Source organism: Bidens hawaiensis, unplaced genomic scaffold (genome assembly GCF_021521415.1).
Source record: "Bidens hawaiensis isolate Kalapana, Puna unplaced genomic scaffold, B.hawaiensis_p1.1 tig00004105_1, whole genome shotgun sequence".
Classification (NCBI taxonomy): Eukaryota; Viridiplantae; Streptophyta; class Magnoliopsida; order Asterales; family Asteraceae; genus Bidens; species Bidens hawaiensis.
Window position 1 is genome coordinate 1,696,978 of NW_027491242.1, and position 16,733 is coordinate 1,713,710.

At 34.2% G+C, this 16,733-nt stretch overlaps 3 protein-coding genes across 3 annotated transcripts; 2 read left to right on the forward strand and 1 right to left on the reverse strand.

Annotated features, from left to right (window-relative positions):
• The first annotated feature begins 1,684 nt into the window (after window positions 1-1,684).
• LOC143625520 (uncharacterized) lies at window positions 1,685-3,786 on the forward strand. Its single transcript, XM_077095836.1, has one exon. It carries the CDS (start codon window positions 1,702-1,704, stop codon window positions 3,559-3,561), a length of 1,860 nt encoding a protein of 619 aa, XP_076951951.1. The 5' UTR covers window positions 1,685-1,701; the 3' UTR covers window positions 3,562-3,786.
• A 282-nt stretch (window positions 3,787-4,068) lies between these two features.
• LOC143625521 (protein transport Sec1a-like) lies at window positions 4,069-9,695 on the reverse strand. The gene is made up of 21 exons (XM_077095837.1): window positions 9,635-9,695; window positions 8,875-8,921; window positions 8,640-8,721; window positions 8,440-8,518; window positions 8,242-8,292; window positions 8,067-8,163; window positions 7,956-7,988; window positions 7,258-7,386; window positions 7,000-7,173; window positions 6,814-6,897; window positions 6,645-6,743; window positions 6,493-6,563; window positions 5,621-5,717; window positions 5,409-5,534; window positions 5,229-5,324; window positions 5,015-5,131; window positions 4,836-4,913; window positions 4,577-4,755; window positions 4,418-4,508; window positions 4,242-4,331; window positions 4,069-4,171 (listed from the first exon to the last, which is right to left on the reverse strand). The coding sequence occupies exons 1-21, from the start codon at window positions 9,657-9,659 to the stop codon at window positions 4,130-4,132; spliced, it is 1,887 nt and encodes a 628-aa protein (XP_076951952.1). The 5' UTR covers window positions 9,660-9,695; the 3' UTR covers window positions 4,069-4,129.
• Window positions 9,696-11,332: 1,637 nt separating this feature from the next.
• Window positions 11,333-14,322, forward strand: LOC143625522 (putative protein S-acyltransferase 14). The gene is made up of 7 exons (XM_077095838.1): window positions 11,333-11,753; window positions 12,740-12,962; window positions 13,059-13,150; window positions 13,256-13,379; window positions 13,475-13,560; window positions 13,778-13,843; window positions 14,167-14,322. The coding sequence occupies exons 1-7, from the start codon at window positions 11,544-11,546 to the stop codon at window positions 14,290-14,292; spliced, it is 927 nt and encodes a 308-aa protein (XP_076951953.1). The 5' UTR covers window positions 11,333-11,543; the 3' UTR covers window positions 14,293-14,322.
• Window positions 14,323-16,733: the final 2,411 nt, after the last annotated feature.

Genomic DNA, 16,733 nt, shown 5'->3' on the forward strand with positions numbered 1-16,733 from the left:
TTAAATCTTTATACTCTTAACACTTTTAGTCATTAAAGTTTCTATTTTTAATGATGTCAATTCAATTGACAACGTAACTTCTCCATTAACCCAAAGAAATTGTTAAAAGTAGAAACTTTAATGATTAATATTGTTTGAGTTTAAAATTTTAACCAAACTAGTTAAAATCAACAAACCACACTTCCCAAGTTCCCATAAATGTGTGTTTTTGACTTTTCTTTAAGGTTTTGAAGTACATTATTTAAAAAAAACAATGATTTTTTTTTCTTTTTACATGGACCAGTTGACCGAAGGTCAATGACATAAATGTAATACTTGAGACTTAAGATTTTATGTTCTAATGTTTAAAACTTGAATCAACGTGGTTTTCTTAAAGTGGTGAGTTTCCTCATTGATGATGTTATTTGATAAGTCAGGTATGAAAAATCAAAATCAGTATAGACGATTGACATCTTGTTCCAAGAATGCTTACTTGGATATTATGATTAAAAATGTACTTTGCATGGGTTAAAACCCAGTGTTTCTACTAAGAGGACTAAACCTCTAGAAATAGAGCTAGTCCCAGGTTGAAAAGACAAACTGAAAATGAAAAAAAGTTAAAAAAAAATGAGAGAGAATTACACGTGTTCATAAAAATTATAAACTTCACTTCGAACGCAATAATTGAAGAAGTTAGAGGTAAGATCCTAGCCAACCCGATACCATCGCTCAATAGATATAACATCCACCCAACTATTAGTTTATTCATTACGCCTACGTGGCATACCGCAGACATAAAAAATGACGCAAAAGGAGTGTCACGAATTCACCAATCGAAAGAGAAAGATTTCATATCACTATAATGAAACCGTTATACCTGAAGATGAGACCACTTCATGTTATCATTTAACAAGTCTTCAACTTTTCAATATAAAAACCAGATCTCCATAAGGAAATACATTCATTCATTACTTTACTTTCCCGATCTCGGTTCCGATTGCCGACTCTCACCTCAGATAATGGTAGGGGTGCAAACGAGCCGAGTTACTCGAGATCGACTTGTGAAAAAGCTCGATCGAGCCGAGTTTAAACGAGCCCGAGCCCGAGCTTGAGCCTAAAAGAAAGCTCGTTTAATAAACGAGCCCGAGCCCGAGCTTCACTTATCGAGCTCGAGCCGACTTGCGAGCCTAAACGAGCCTGCCATTTACATATTTTTTTATAAATTTATATATTAATAGATACATATATATTTTATAATTATTAATTGATATATATAATTAATGAAAAAAAATAACTAATAAAATATTGTTTTATATATAAATTTATTATGAAAATAAATATACAAATATAATTATAAATACATAAAAAATTAATTAATATATATTAAACGAGCCGAGCTCGAGCTTGAAAAACTACGAAACGAGTCGAGCTCAAGCTTTATAATTAAAGAACAAAACGAGCCGAGCTCGAGCCTGGTCGAGCTCGGGCTCAGCTCGACTCATTTGCACCCCAGGATAATGGTCACACGAAGAACCTCTTTCACGTGACGAGGATAACAACGCTTGCTTCAAGCATAGTATTTTATTATAACAATAAGTTACGAATATACCCTTTCACATATTATTATTATAACTCCAAACCCTCATAATTTCAGAGTAGACTCAACTCTCAACTCACCTTTCGTCTTCTTCAAAACAAATCAAATCAAATCAAATCAAAACCATGAACACAACCAAACCCGAATCCGATCCGTTATTATTCCATCAACACCTGGATCCAATCGACGATCCTCAGCCGTTGATTCTCCACCACCACCACCAGCCGCCGCCGGACTTCTCTCTTCTGCCCATGCCGGAATTCGACTTCTTCCGTGACGACGACGACGACGATGACGTCAGCCACACGTCATCCGACGCCGAAGGTATTATTATAACCAACACTAACACTAACACTAACTCATCCGATAACACAAACCCTAGGTTTCACTCAGTTATTACAAACCCTAGGTTTCAGTCTATCGATCCAGAGCCTCATATATCGTCACAGTTTTACACATTTAATACTGAATCACATAGTTTAATGGTACGGTGTATTGTCGAAAACCGTGTCGCCACGGCCGATGAGATTAAGGACGCGACGACGGCCTCGGTCCTCGCGAGCTGGCGGTCGGTGTGGAAGGACCGGAACGAGGACACGGCGTATTTGACTGCGTGGAAACGGATTCAGGATAAGCTCACGGTGCATACCGGCGAGCTCGGTGATCGGTTTTTGTGTTTCAAGAATAATTCGAATAATCAGTTCGTTTCGCATGTTAGTCAGTGGCAGGATATTGTGATGCGGTTTCATTGTGGTGATGAGAAGCATTTTGGATTGAAGGAGACGGTTGAGAGGATTAAGCAGGTGTGGACTGTCGGTGCGAAGTTTTATGGGATACCGGAGTCGTATATTAGGGTTTGTGTTGCTGCGTGTCCGGTTTGTTCGGGTTCGGAGTTTGGTGGGGGAGGGAGGTCGAAACGGCGGAGGTTTGAGTATACGGAGTCGTTTGATGTGCCTGCAAAGGAAGTGCCTAGTAAGTTGCAGCAGTTGGCGGCTAAACATAAGGTTGTGTTGTGTATTAGGCAGAAGTATATTAGGTATAAGCCGTTTATGGCGGAGGTTAAGGATTATGCTTGTCATCGAGCGGGTGAGCCGGCTTCTTCGTCGAAGAAGTCGAAGAATTTTAAAAGAGAGCCGTATGCGTCGAAGAGATGTGGATGTGGATTTAGGATAAGAGCGATTGTGCCGATTTTGAATTATAATGAGAAAGATAAAACCTTTGTGTATCAAGAAGAGGGGATGGCTGTGTTTAAGCTGTATGCAGTGCATTCGGGGCACGAACCGGGGCCGTTGGATGGTAATGCGAGGATAATGCATAGGGTTCTTGGGCATAAAGGAGGGTTATTGATGGATCAAGATATGGTTTATGGGATGAGTGATGATGCAGATACTGTTTATGGGGATCCGCATTGTTCTGTGTTGCAGCAAGTTAAGGAATTGAGAAATGAAGTCGGGTTGCTTGAAGGGAAACTGTCAAAATTCCCACCTGAGCTGCTAGGTTCGGTGTCTCGGGAATTGTTTGATCTGTTGAATAAAGTTAAAACCATTGGAGCGTACGAGTCAACTTCCGAAGGGTTACTTTCTGAGAAGATGCAGGCTGATGATGTATTGGTGGGAGAGAATGATTTAGCCGATTGGAGCCATCATCAAATGATGTATGGTGATGACAAGGATACAAATTTGATTGAAGATGATGACGACAGTTTTGGTCATACGCTTGGGGATGTTGCGTCTTGGGATCAGATCAGGGCTGATTGCAGGACCGAGAAAGCAGAAAACTGGCTGAAATGTGGTGGTATTGATGAAAAAGTTGTACTTGATCATAACGACTCCAAACTAATAAAACCGGCGAGGAATGATATGGAGACAGATAGCCTTGTTGGTCTGCAAGTTGATGGCTTTTACCCTGAGAATCCCAAATGGTATGAATCTCCATGTGGGTTGGACCCGGGTGATAACGGGTTCAGGCATGGGGAAACCGTGTAGAACAATAACAAAACAGGGGCCGGTGTGCAGTAACATTATTCTGAGTATATATGGTGCCATTCACCTTTTTTGAGTGTGGGTTGTATATTTGTGTACACAGAAGGATCAGGTGACTCACTTACTTTAGGCCTTTTATAAATTATGACTATGTCAATTGTGTTGTGAATCTAGTATATTTATATCTATCTTCTTTCTTCACATGTGTGAATATTTAATTATCTTCTAAGTCTTTTGTTTTTGTTCGTGTTCGATTGTGACGTTTTTCAGTTTTTGCATTCTATTTTGTCATTTGTCATGCATTAGATTGCACACACGATGATACTTCCGTGCGGTTGATTGTTTTACAAGGTATACATTACCTTAAGGTTGTCTTAGGTTCAACATCAAAATTGTGTTTAAAACACAAAGATTCTGCACTTATGCTTTTGTTAAAACAATAATATACAAAATTTTGCTCTATGAACACAATATAAGAAGAGATTAGCAAGATCCTATCAGAACTAGCCCGACATGATCCGCAGCACTCATAAAAGCCATATATCCTACGTAAACAATAAGCTGTATCGGGTTACCAATCTTCGGGTAGTGCCATGGAAAGCATCTTCACTTTCTGCAACACATCAAAGTTAGGAAATCAAAACATATCAAATAAAAAGCAAAACTAAGTGGAAGATTTATACTGTTATGTATTGTGGAGGATCATCTATACTAGTTGAACCCAGTACAACCTCCCTCCTCAGTTTAGTAGTAAGCTTATGACAAACCCGCAGCTGCAAATAAACAATGAAGTATCTTTAAGGAAACCGAGCTGGAACACACATGGCGCAGATCAAAACTTTATAATGATAATCTATACCTCGGATCTGGTGGCACCGCCGATGATAAAAATAAAAATTCTCTGTCCCATGTGTTTTAAATCCGTGGCAACATTTTTTAGCACCGAGTCACTGCAAATGGGTCAAAACCGTTACATATATTAAATTTAAATGGTTTTACAAATGAGGAAAAAAGGTACCTTGAAGTTCCATCATCAGATGCAAACTTTCCATGTCCCTGTGTCCTTCTAGATCTCCTTGATTGTTGGGCCCCACTCTTTGCTGCCTGACCAGTCACCCCTACAGACGAACTCGTTTCGTTTATGCATTGGAACTCGTCCTTCGGTAGATCATGTTTTTCGATCTTTTCAATCAATTCCTAAATCCATTACATACATTAACAAATTAATTTATTATCATTAATTTGACATGTTTGTTAAAATGTAATAAAAATACTACCTCTATGACGGGAAAGAATCGAAAGAGAGCCCATGTTTCTTCTTCTCCTTGTCTATCTTTTCTTAGCGCTTTTTTCGTCTAATGTTAGCCAAATAGAATATAACTTTCACAACTTCATGTCATGATGCAAGAATTAAATGATACTGCTATATATACATTATACTTACAGAAATAATTACCTTTTTATCAAACATATGGAAACCACCTTTTTTTTCTTCTTTAACTTGTTTAGGTGGTCCTTCAAGCAATCTCATGTTATCTATAATCATCATATCCTCAGGAGGCAAGTTTGCCATCTGAAACACACCGAAGAAAACAGGGTTAATACTATCAAAAAAATAGATTAATTTCATATTTTTTATTTAAAAAAAAAATCATTAATCAAGTTGCTACCTCTAGAAGCGATGCTGCCTTTTCGCCCTGAAAATTTTCTGGATCCGCTAATGCGTAAATCATTAATAATCTTAACTTATTTTCATCATTAGTGTCCTATAAGACGTGTAAATATAATCTGTATGTGAAAAATATGAGGTCTTAAACTCTTAATGGATGTTTAGTTGAGCGGAAATTTACCCCGCTTTCCTCTAAATATTCAACGAGTTCTTTGTATCCAGCGTCACCGAAGACAAGATCCTGCTCGATTTGACCAAGATCTCTAAGCCCGTCCTCGCCTATTTTTGCATTAATTTTCCCAGCAAGCTGATTTATAAGACAAATAAAAAAAAACATTTTGGAGAAATAAATTAGCTTGTTTAATGTTTTAGGATATATTAATGGAAACAAACCTCAACATGGAGTGAAAGTTTTTCCATTTGTTGGTTGTATTCGGGCAACGCTTGAACGAGTTGCTGCATGTCTCTGGTAGATAATTCACTACTATCTCTGCATTCATGTCAAGTCTGTAATGTGAGAAACACACACTCACACACACATATAATGTATGTATAGGCGTGTTATTTTTCAGAACTAAAAATATGTTGAGAACCGCTAGAATGACATAAGACGTGTATGTTTCGCTTCAACAAAAAAGGTAAAATTTGAAAACAAATGTTTGTTAATTTATCTCTTCCCACTATTTCTTTTTATCTTATCTCCTCTCCTGATTTATTTAAATATATTAAAATGTGCATATATATATAGGTATATATATATAGTGAAAAGATCCAATACGAAAATGCTTAACGTACAAATACGTACGCGAATCCCGTTTTTCGCGAATCGATCCATGAAATCACATCCAAACATCTCGGAATCGTCAATACATATCCAATCAATCATTGCTTCACCGAAAAAACAGTTTTGATGGTTAATCGATCAATTTTTCACTTTTTTTCACAAAGACGGTTTTTGAGCGTTTAAGGTTTTTGTGAGCGTTTTCTGAGCGTTTTAGGTTTTTGCCTTTGTTTTTTGCCTTTGAGCGTCTCGCGTACGTTAATGTACGTTAAGCATTTTCGTACAGTAACTGCACCCTATATATATATATATATGCGTTTAGAATTTAGATAAAAGACAATCATTATTATTTTAAAAAAAATAATAAGTCGACATGCATCACAGTGAATTTTAATAATATAGTATAAGATTTAATGTGGTTCGCAGTTCTCAACATATTATTGGTTCTGAAATGAACGCTCTCGTGTAATATATAAGTACTCACTTTTGTTGCAGTTTTGCAGCTTTGTTTTTTGACCTCAAAGTGTCCATCTTATCACTCAATTTTTCACTAGCCTAATATGTAAACAAATGAAAGAAACATTAAAAGTTGCAGAATTTAGGCAAAAAAAAAAAAAATGAAAGCTAGAGACGTACGTCAGCGATATGCAAATGGCGCATTTCAAGCCAAACCGAATCATGATCTTCCAAAAGGAACTCTTTTTTCTCGGGAGCGCCACCGGATTTACTAGGAATCTGAATGAAAATGCTTGTGATTCATAAACGATAAATTTTTATAATTATTTTACTTAATTTAAAACGTTACCTCCATAACATATTTGTTTCCATCCAAGTCTACTAGATCATGGCACATTGCATCGTAAGTCCATTCATGAATGACAGGTGCAACCTGAACTTAAACTTATGCATTGTTATACATTACAGACGATAAAATCATAAAACTTTGCAAATTATGACAAAGATATCTAGAATATAAAACAAGTGAAATTACCAGATCAACAGATCTATCCAGAATGAGCAACTCGCATGTTTCCGTTTGTGGATACTTAGGAATAGTAGTTTTATATGTTTTAATATCTTCATAAATAGCTGTAGCCAGCTTTTTAGGAATAACGTCACGGAATGTTGCACATCCCTTTACACGGTACCGTATAAGGGGATGCTCCTGAAATCAAATATGATTTTTTTTTCCACTTATATAAGATTGTTTTAACAAATTCCTATATAAGGATATGCCTATAACTCTTACCTTAAGCGAAGCAAAAATAGTGGCTATGCGAGTAGCCATTGTATGTAAGCAATCTTCGGACTGGCGAGAATTCTCAGCACTATCAGCATATATCACTTCTATTGCTCTTTCATGATCAGTTACAAATGCCTATTAAATAAAAATATAATAATAATAATAATAAGACAAAATGGCAAAAGATGTCCTTTATGTTTAATCGTTTTTTCAGTGGACGTCCTTTAGCAAAAGAAATGGCAGAAAACATCCTTCACATTTAGAAACTCTATCACATTATGTCCTTTGATCCTAACCCAGTTAACTTTTATCGTTAAATCTGGTCATGTGCAGACACATGAGGGTATTTTGGTCATTTTACTCTTGAAAATTAATCATCTTTAGGTCAGTGAATGGTTCAGAGTTAATATTATTTTAATTTGCAATAGTAAAATGACCAAAATACCCCCATGTGCAGGGCACATGACCATATTAAACGGAAAAAGTTAATTGGTTTAGGGTCAAAGGACATAATGTGAGAGTTTTTAAATGTAAAGGATGTTTTCTGTCATTTCTTTTGCTAAAGGACATCCACTGAAAAAACGATTAAACATAAAGGATGTCTTTTGCCATTTTGTCTAATAATAATAATATTTGAAGGAACATGAAACCATAAAGCAAGGAATGGTTAAGAATATTTGAAGGGATTAATATTACATTATTACCTGATTGTCTATAGGAAAGTATTCCAGGTTCATCTGCAATCAAATACGATCATATGAGTTGACACGCAAAAAAGTATCAGAAAATAAGAATATCATGATAATAACATTTACCTCTCTTAATGCACCAATGCGCGGTACAACACTCGAATCGGCCTTGATTCTACTAATAAAATCCTTTGGGATTGGAGAACTAAAAAACACAAACGCTCTGCAACAGAAGGAAGAAACCGAACAATATTAACCATAAATAGAATACGGTTGATTGTAACAACAAATCTTTACATACTTCTTATACAATGGTTCTCGTCCCGACATGTCGGATATAAACATGATAAGGCTGCAAATGAGAGAAAAGAAAAGACTAAATCTTAGTCTCTTTACAAACTAAAAAAAATAAAAAAAATAAAAAATAAAATAATAACTTTTTTTTATAACAAACTATTAAGAAAATAAAGTTTTTTATATGACAAGAGTAATATTATACTTTTCTTTACTTGGCTGCATGTAATATATGGCATCCATATTAGGCATAGGCTCCCTTCTTTTGAAAAGTTGTTCCACCACTGCATAAGATTAAAACGCGCATCTTTAACGTTTTTTTGCATACGTGACACGAGTGGCGAATTCATGGTTATGTTATTAACAACAATCACATGTTAGTATATATTGAGTTTATATAATTACATGAAACGCCTTGATCTGTGATGTCCGCCATTTTGCATGAAGCAGACATAACTTTCATAGTAACTTTATCCATGATAAGTACCTGCAAAAGATCAAACCGAGATCGATAAAATTATTTAAACGCATCATACATTTTCAAAATTTTATTGCATAACTAAAACAATAATAAACTAACTAGTTTTTTTAAAATTCACAAATGAAACTAAAATCTCATGCAAAATTATGTAATATGTACTTTCCAACTTGATTTTGAGGCATTTTTAAGCATTTCGTATAGCAGCCCTGCAAAACGATAATCACTTTCGACGTTACTACAAAGTAAAAGATTAAGCACAAGACATTAGATATACAACAAGGAAAGATAAAGCATGAGTTCCATACAATGTCTTTCTGCAAGTTAAGATGACTCCTAATTCCTAAATCTATTCCTTAATTATCAAGGTATCCTTAGGCTCCCGTATGGGTGTAAACGAGTCGAGCTAAGCTGACCTGAGCTCGACTTGTTAAACTTATAGAGAACTCGAGCTCTATTTCTTTGAGCTCTATTTCTAAATCTCGAACTCGGCTCGTGAGTAACTTTTTAAGCTCGAGTTTGGCTCGTTTCAAGCTCTATTTCTAAATCTTGAGTTTGGCTCGTTGCAAGCTCTATTTCTAAATCTCGAAGTTGGCTTGTGAGTAGTTTTTTAAGCTCGAGTTCGGCTTGTTTTCTATTTATTAATTATTATACATATATTTATAAATTTATATATAGCAAATTTATATTATTTACTTATTTCAATCATAATTTTATAAACACTAATAATTATAAAATAAATATATTTTAAACAACAACTATATAAGCAATAGATTCGTTTAGGCTTGCGAGCAGCTTGACTCATTTACACCTCTAGAGAAAATTGAAATTCACACCTAAACTTTGATGTAAAATTTTAATTTGTTTCAATAAAATCGCATTGTTAACGATACATAAACCAACGACGTAGAAATTAACTCACGATCACGCGTGACTTGACAGAACATCTGGTGATCTCCTCCATGGGAGTCAGCTTCAGAATCGGACACCATCGAATAACAACAGCTTGTGACAGGGAGACAAGAGGTTGGGAATCTGTAAACGCGGAAGAAATGAGATTATCGCAGACGAATGAATGCATCAAACAATGGAATGGAGTGGAATAGAAATGAGAGGATGAGAGGTAAAAGAGGCGTTGGTCATGGCAAATCAGTTATTCTTTCATTTTACCCGCCATTTCTTTGTAACCATATTTTAAATTTTTTTTTGTGGTTTTACTACTTTACCCTTTTTAACTGTTTATTGGTTCGGTTTACGGTTTATTCGGGTAGTTAAAAGTTAAAACCAAATAGAAAACTGAATTGGAATTATGTTCGGTCTAGGTTTCGGTCTTGAAGTCACGGTTCCTTGCGAGATTTCAAGACTCGTAAAGATAGTATTTTATTAATTTGTAACGATGAAATATTCAGGAAATTATGTATCTCATAAATTATATAATTATTATATATTTGTTATTTTTATGTTTATAACTGATAAGTGATGTTTTATGGTACTTTACTTGTATATACACGTTTTTATGTCTTTTCTTTTATTTGATCTCGTTACGCAATCATAAGATAGCTAATAGGGGGTAGGGGTTCACATTGAAGGGTAACGCACTAACGCCTAGGAGGCTAGGACCATGTACGGTTTGGATAGGCGAGGTATGGACCGGCTTAACTCTAGGCCTAATAGAATTAGGTTGCATTATATAACTTATCAACGAGGAAAGATGTGATTAATAATATGAATCAACTAAAAGTTGGGAATAATAATATGACACAAAACTTAGTCAAGGAGAACATTATATTATGAAGTACTAATTCTATCAAGCTTTGGAAAAATAAAGTTTAAAATTTATATAGTGGAACTAGTATGCATAACAACTTCCTACTTCAATCTACTTATAAAATAACTTTAGATTGTATGTAGTTTAAAAAAAGACTTGCTAAAGTAAGAACAATTAGTTTTTTTTAAAAAGGTTTCTGGTTGCCTAACTTATCCTTTCATTAAATATAAATAGCAAATCACATTTTTATTAATAAAGTAATAAACCCACAAGTTTGACCCAAGTTTAGTTCCCACATTCACCATTTAGTTTTATCAGCATCAGATGATGATGAGAGATTAGATAAGTAAGTGACGATTATAGTTTGATCCTAATATTTCACAGGCCAGCAAAATGAAGATAATGCTTTAAACCCACACTTAATTAAGACCTCCAAATTAAAAAAAAAATATCACACACGCACACATATATATATTTAATCGGCATATTAAAGACATAAATAACTATTAGTCGAGTGGTAAACTCATGTGTTGCTTAGTTGTATACTTGTATGTCCCGAGTTCCCAAGTTCAAGACTAGTTATTAACAATCTTTTAATCGCTTTTACACAATTGTCTTAAAATGACCATAACCTCATTTCGATTTAGGCCTCCAACATCATTGAGGCGGTCTTGCCTTAAGCTCAACAAGTTTTATCTCATCGCACTATCATGCTTTCAGACGAGTATTACTAATGTTTCGAATTTCGCTAGTAACTCATTTTAAGAAATGGTTTCGTTAATACTACTGCTGCTAATAATAATAATAATAATAATAATATAATTTATGCTGACTCTTCCCTTTATCCCAAAACAAAAATAAAGCCCCCAGTCATCTCTCTCACCATGTATCCACCATTTCTTCCCTAAAATTCATAAACCCTTAAAATCACCACAAGATTCATCAAAACTCAAAACCCACATACAAAAACCAATCTTTATCAAAACCCTTCAAGGGTTTCTTGATTCATTCTCTAATTTCAAGATTTGGGCATTCTTTTTCACTGATTTATAGAAAGACTATTATGTACAGATCTGGAGTTGTGATGGCATGGAATGTGTTCCAATTCTGTACGGCTTTAAGAGGCTTAGGCTCCATCATGATCTTGTTGGTTCTTGGTGTTGTTGGCGTCACTTATTATGCTGTTGTGTTGTGTAATTATGGACCTGCTTTGGCTGCTGGTGGGCTTGATTCACTCATAGCACTTTTGGTTTTGGTTATATTTCATACCCTGGTAATAAAAATTTAAGCTTTTTAAGTTTATGTTTATTTTAACAAATTATTGTAATTTATAAGTGTTTATTTGGAAATTTAGCTGCACAAGTAATGATTTTTATGAAAATTTAGCTGTTTTTTTGTTATTGAATATTATTTTAATGGGATTTGTATTGGATCTTTGGTAATTTATGGAAAATTTGATTTGCTTGTAGTAAATTACAAGTTCAATCTTTCCAAGTTTATATTTATTATACCAAATTTTTGTAATTTATAAGTGTTTATTTAGTATTTTAGCTGCACCTGTTATATTTTTTATGAACATTTAGCTGTTGGTAATTTATGGAAAGTTTGATATGCTTGTAGTGAATCCTTGAGCCAATTAGCATAAATGCTCTTTTAATGAGATAAGTTTAAAATAGGAAATATGATATTATTATCATTTTTCAGGGTGTTTTGTTTGTGTTCTAGGTCTTAATATTGCAAATTAAAGAGTAAATAGAGGAATTTTAGCTGCACAAGTCATTGTTTTTATGAAAATTTATCTGATTGTTAATCTTGAATATTGTTTTAATGTGTAGTAGATCTTTGGTAGTTTATGGAAAGTTTGATAATTGATCTGCTAGTAGTGAATCTTTTTTCTGTTTTAGCTAAATCTTTTGAGTCAAACAAGTTAAATACACTTTTAATGATTATAAGTTCAAAATTGGCAAGAATGAAATTATCATCATGAATTCCAAGATAAGATTAACTAGTTATCAAAATCTGATCTTGATGATTATTAGCAGTTAGAAAATAACTGTAATTAGTTTACAAGCACATCCATACATCTTCTTATTTGGTACTTTGTTATAAAATGTTCCGCCTTTCATGTCTATTCGCTTATCTATGCCACAATTCCCATTAAAAGATTCTTATGCTTATCATGCAATAATTAGTTTCATATTCTTAACAATAGTCAATATTTAGTATTATTATTCGTAACTAATAATTATGATGATCCAGTTGGCGATGCTATTATGGAGTTATTTTTCTGTTGTCTTCACGGACCCGGGTGGTGTACCGCCTAACTATAGGCCACTAGTGGATCAAGAAAGAGGCGAAATTGATCCATTGGAAGCGTCTGAATTCGGGCAGTTGACTACACCTGATCCATCCAATTCAAGAATCCGTTATTGTCGCAAGTGTAACCAGTTAAAACCGCCTCGGTGCCACCATTGTTCTGTTTGTGAGTTCAATCTCTTACGTTACTTATAACCTTTGTGTGTATATCATTCTACGTTTTGAATATTATAAAGAATGTATATTTGTTGCGTTTTTATAGGTGGAAGGTGTGTACTGAAAATGGATCATCATTGTGTGTGGGTTGTTAATTGCGTCGGTGCACTAAACTACAAGTACTTCCTTCTCTTCTTGGTATGTTTAATACTTCCATCATTAATCATCCTTTTGGTAAAATGTCGTAAATACCCTTTTGTCATATTGATACTATGTCGAACCTTCTTTGTGATATTTTTGTAGTTCTATACGTTTCTCGAGACAACGGTTGTGACTTTAGCCTTGTTACCACATTTCATAGCGTTCTTTAGTGATGGAGAGATTCCGGGGTCACCTAGCACTCTAGCAACCACTTTTCTCGCTTTTGGTAAAATATCCGATGAACCAAGTTTACTTTTTTTTTAACCTTTTAATTTTTGCTATCTTTTGTTCTGTTATGTAACTGTTTGTTCTTTTTTGCAGTCTTGAATTTGGCTTTTGCTTTAAGCGTTTTCGGTTTTCTGATTATGCACATATCGTTGGTGTCTGCTAATACCACAACAATCGAGGTATTGTTTTATTGTTTATATTTGAAATATTTGACTTGTAGTCAAACTTTTTGTTGAACAATTTACATGGTCAAGTGTTACATTTGTTTTTGGATGACAAGAAGGTTTTTCTAAATATGAGACGCAAACAATCGTTTTACAAAATGTAACCGAAAGCTATGTTCTTTACATTCTTATTTTAATACGTATAATTACATTCGGTTATATATATGATCAGGCATACGAGAAGAAAACCACTCCAAAATGGCGTTATGATCTTGGTCGCAAGAGAAACTTTGAACAGGTGCCATCTCATTATCTTGAATTATATAGTATTTGACCATTGAACCACTTTACCCGTTACTTTGACTTTACCTGGTCAAGTCAAATCGTCAACCTTTTCGTTTCAAAGTTTTTCTTTTGACCATTTTAGAAGTGGTCCAAATAAAGATTCAATGTTTGACTAAGCAGCAAGGTTAAATACTCTACTAACAAAACTATAGTAAATGTCTAAATCACACCACCTAAACCTTTTAGTTTGATGACTAGGTAAATAATTAACTTTAACTTGAAGACATGGTTTATTTATATTATTTACTTTAGCTACGAATCTCGTGAGAATTTCAGGTATTTGGGACAGTACAAAAGTATTGGTTTATTCCAGCTTATAGTGACGAAGATCTGCGAAGAATGCCCGCCCTTCAAGGCCTCGAGTATCCATCAAAACCGGATTTGGACGCCCAAGAATTCTAAAACTTTTCTCAAAATAAACTTTTCTTCATTTATTGCCACTGATTTCAGTTATAGGTGTTTTTTTTTAACTTTTGTAAAAGTAGTAGTTCGGTTGTAAGCCGGGAAATGTTGGAAAAACGAAATGTTGTTTAAATGTATACAGTTTTCCGGTCAGGATTGATGAAGTTAGTGTGAGCTGTGTATAGGGTTGTTGCCACGAATGTACATTAGTAACGGTTTGAAGAACCGCCCTCACGTAATGAACTTTCGACTTTGTGTTGGTTTTGCTTGTGGTTGTGGTTTATTTATTTTTGCTAATGGTTTGGATTTATGAGAAGTTATGTTATGCTCAAAATGAGATTAAATGATTGAAAATGATGTCTTTTGGTTTGCATATTTGGACACAAAAGACTTGAGTATCATTTTATTAAAATTTTGATAATTGTGTTATTACATGAATATTGCTTTCATGTTATGTTTAGCTTTTTATAGAAGTGTATAGTATTTCTGTTATTAGATTAGACATATATGGTTTGTGTTATTTAATAATTTAAGTGTGGTGGTAGGTGGTCATTTCTTTTGCTTTAGAAAGTCATATTAAGCAAATATTCTAGTGCAAGTTAGAAGGTTTTGTTTATATGGTAAGTATTTATTCTCAAATGGATAGGTTTAAAACAAGGTGCAATCAATGTTATATGTGATGCAATTATAGATTTTGTATGTGTTTCATGTTACATCTAGAGTTTTTTAAACACCCAAACCCAATGATTTCAACATTCATTGAAACATCTTCGTATTCGAGAATCAACAAACTCGACTATGCATTGTTCACAATTTTGCGGGTTATGAATAAATTCGAGGAGTTTACGTAATTATGTGTTATATAAGACCCGTAGATGGATCTAACTACACCATAGGAGTCGATTATGTGATGTTTTTAATTAGTTATCACCGGTTGCGCGCTGTGAAAGACAGTTACGAATTAAGAAACATTATGTTGTAGTGCAAAAGGATTAACGAATGCAAGTTACCATATTAAAATCTTCAGGGGTTGTTTGTGTAAGTTAATGGAACTTTTACGGGGTTAATAACATAACTTAGTGTTGATTATGTAACTTAAGGAAACTTGAAGTTGATTGTGTAAGTTAATGAAACTTGAAGGTTAACGTATGAAAATGGTGGTGGTGGGTCACCTCCGCCGACCACCAATTTTGATATAGGGTAAAGAATTAGTGGTTAGTATATTTTAATAAGTCGTGAGAATTATACGCCTATATAAAGTTATATTTCAGTCTAATATCTTACTACTGATTTTCTCTTAAAATAATTCTGAATACATAGAACGATATCATATACAAATGAAAGTAAAAAAGTATATTAAGAAAATTGAGAGAGAAAAGTAAATTATATCTACTATTTATAATTCGACTTCGTTTAACGTATGATATGATGTACTTATTTAAACAAAAATGATTTAGTTTGCAAAGGTTATAAAGTTGAGGGGGCTACTAGTAATCATAAGAAAACAAAGGCGGTTACATATAAATAAACACAAGTCATGAGAAGTTGAGAATAATCTAGGACCAAAGCTACACGACAAAAAGACTTCCAACCTCTAAAACATATTTAAACACTTGCTGTTTTGATCATTTGATTTTCCTAGTAATCTATATTCCATTGCTCCAGATCTTTCTTGTAACTTAACTCTATTCACAGGTACACAATTTAATTATTTTATGAGTGTTTAATGAAATAATCGGAAAACGGATCCAATTACAATAGAGAGGTAGGTAAGAGGGCAACAAGCGCCGTCATCCCTTTTGAATGGCAAAACCGATTCTACTAAAAACAAAGTTATCGTTCTTCGGCGTCGTTGAGTTACTGTGCACGATCCGCTGAACTATTTAAGTTTTTAAGTTTATGAGTGTGTTTTTAAGTTTTTAATTATGAAGTAATGAAGTTGTCTATATAACATATATATATCCGGTTAAGTACCTGGTTAGGGGTTTAAACGAGTTGATCCGAGCTTGAACTCGACTAGTTGACTAGGCTTGATCTCAGTTCGTTTTAAATTTTTTTTCTTCTTTTTTCAAGCTTGGGCTTGTCTTGTTTATTACAGTACTTATTAATTAGTTTATATACGTTTTTTATTTTGAACTTTTGAGAAAAATTTAAGCGAGTCTAAGCCGTGCAGCTTGAAATTAATATATGAAAGTTCGAAAGAGGTAAACAAATTAAAAAAGCACGAGGCTCAGGCTTGGGTTTGGGCTTGATAACTAAACGGGCTTTATTTGAGGATTGGGCTCGGTTCGAGCTTTTCATCGATCCAGGCTCGAGTAGTTCACGAGCAGCTTGGCTTGTTTGCACCGCTATACCTGGTCATATCACATTCAAAGTCAATGCATAGGTTTTTGATTGATCTTTTAGTCGCAAAGGAGAACCATTCACATGTGATTCACCAG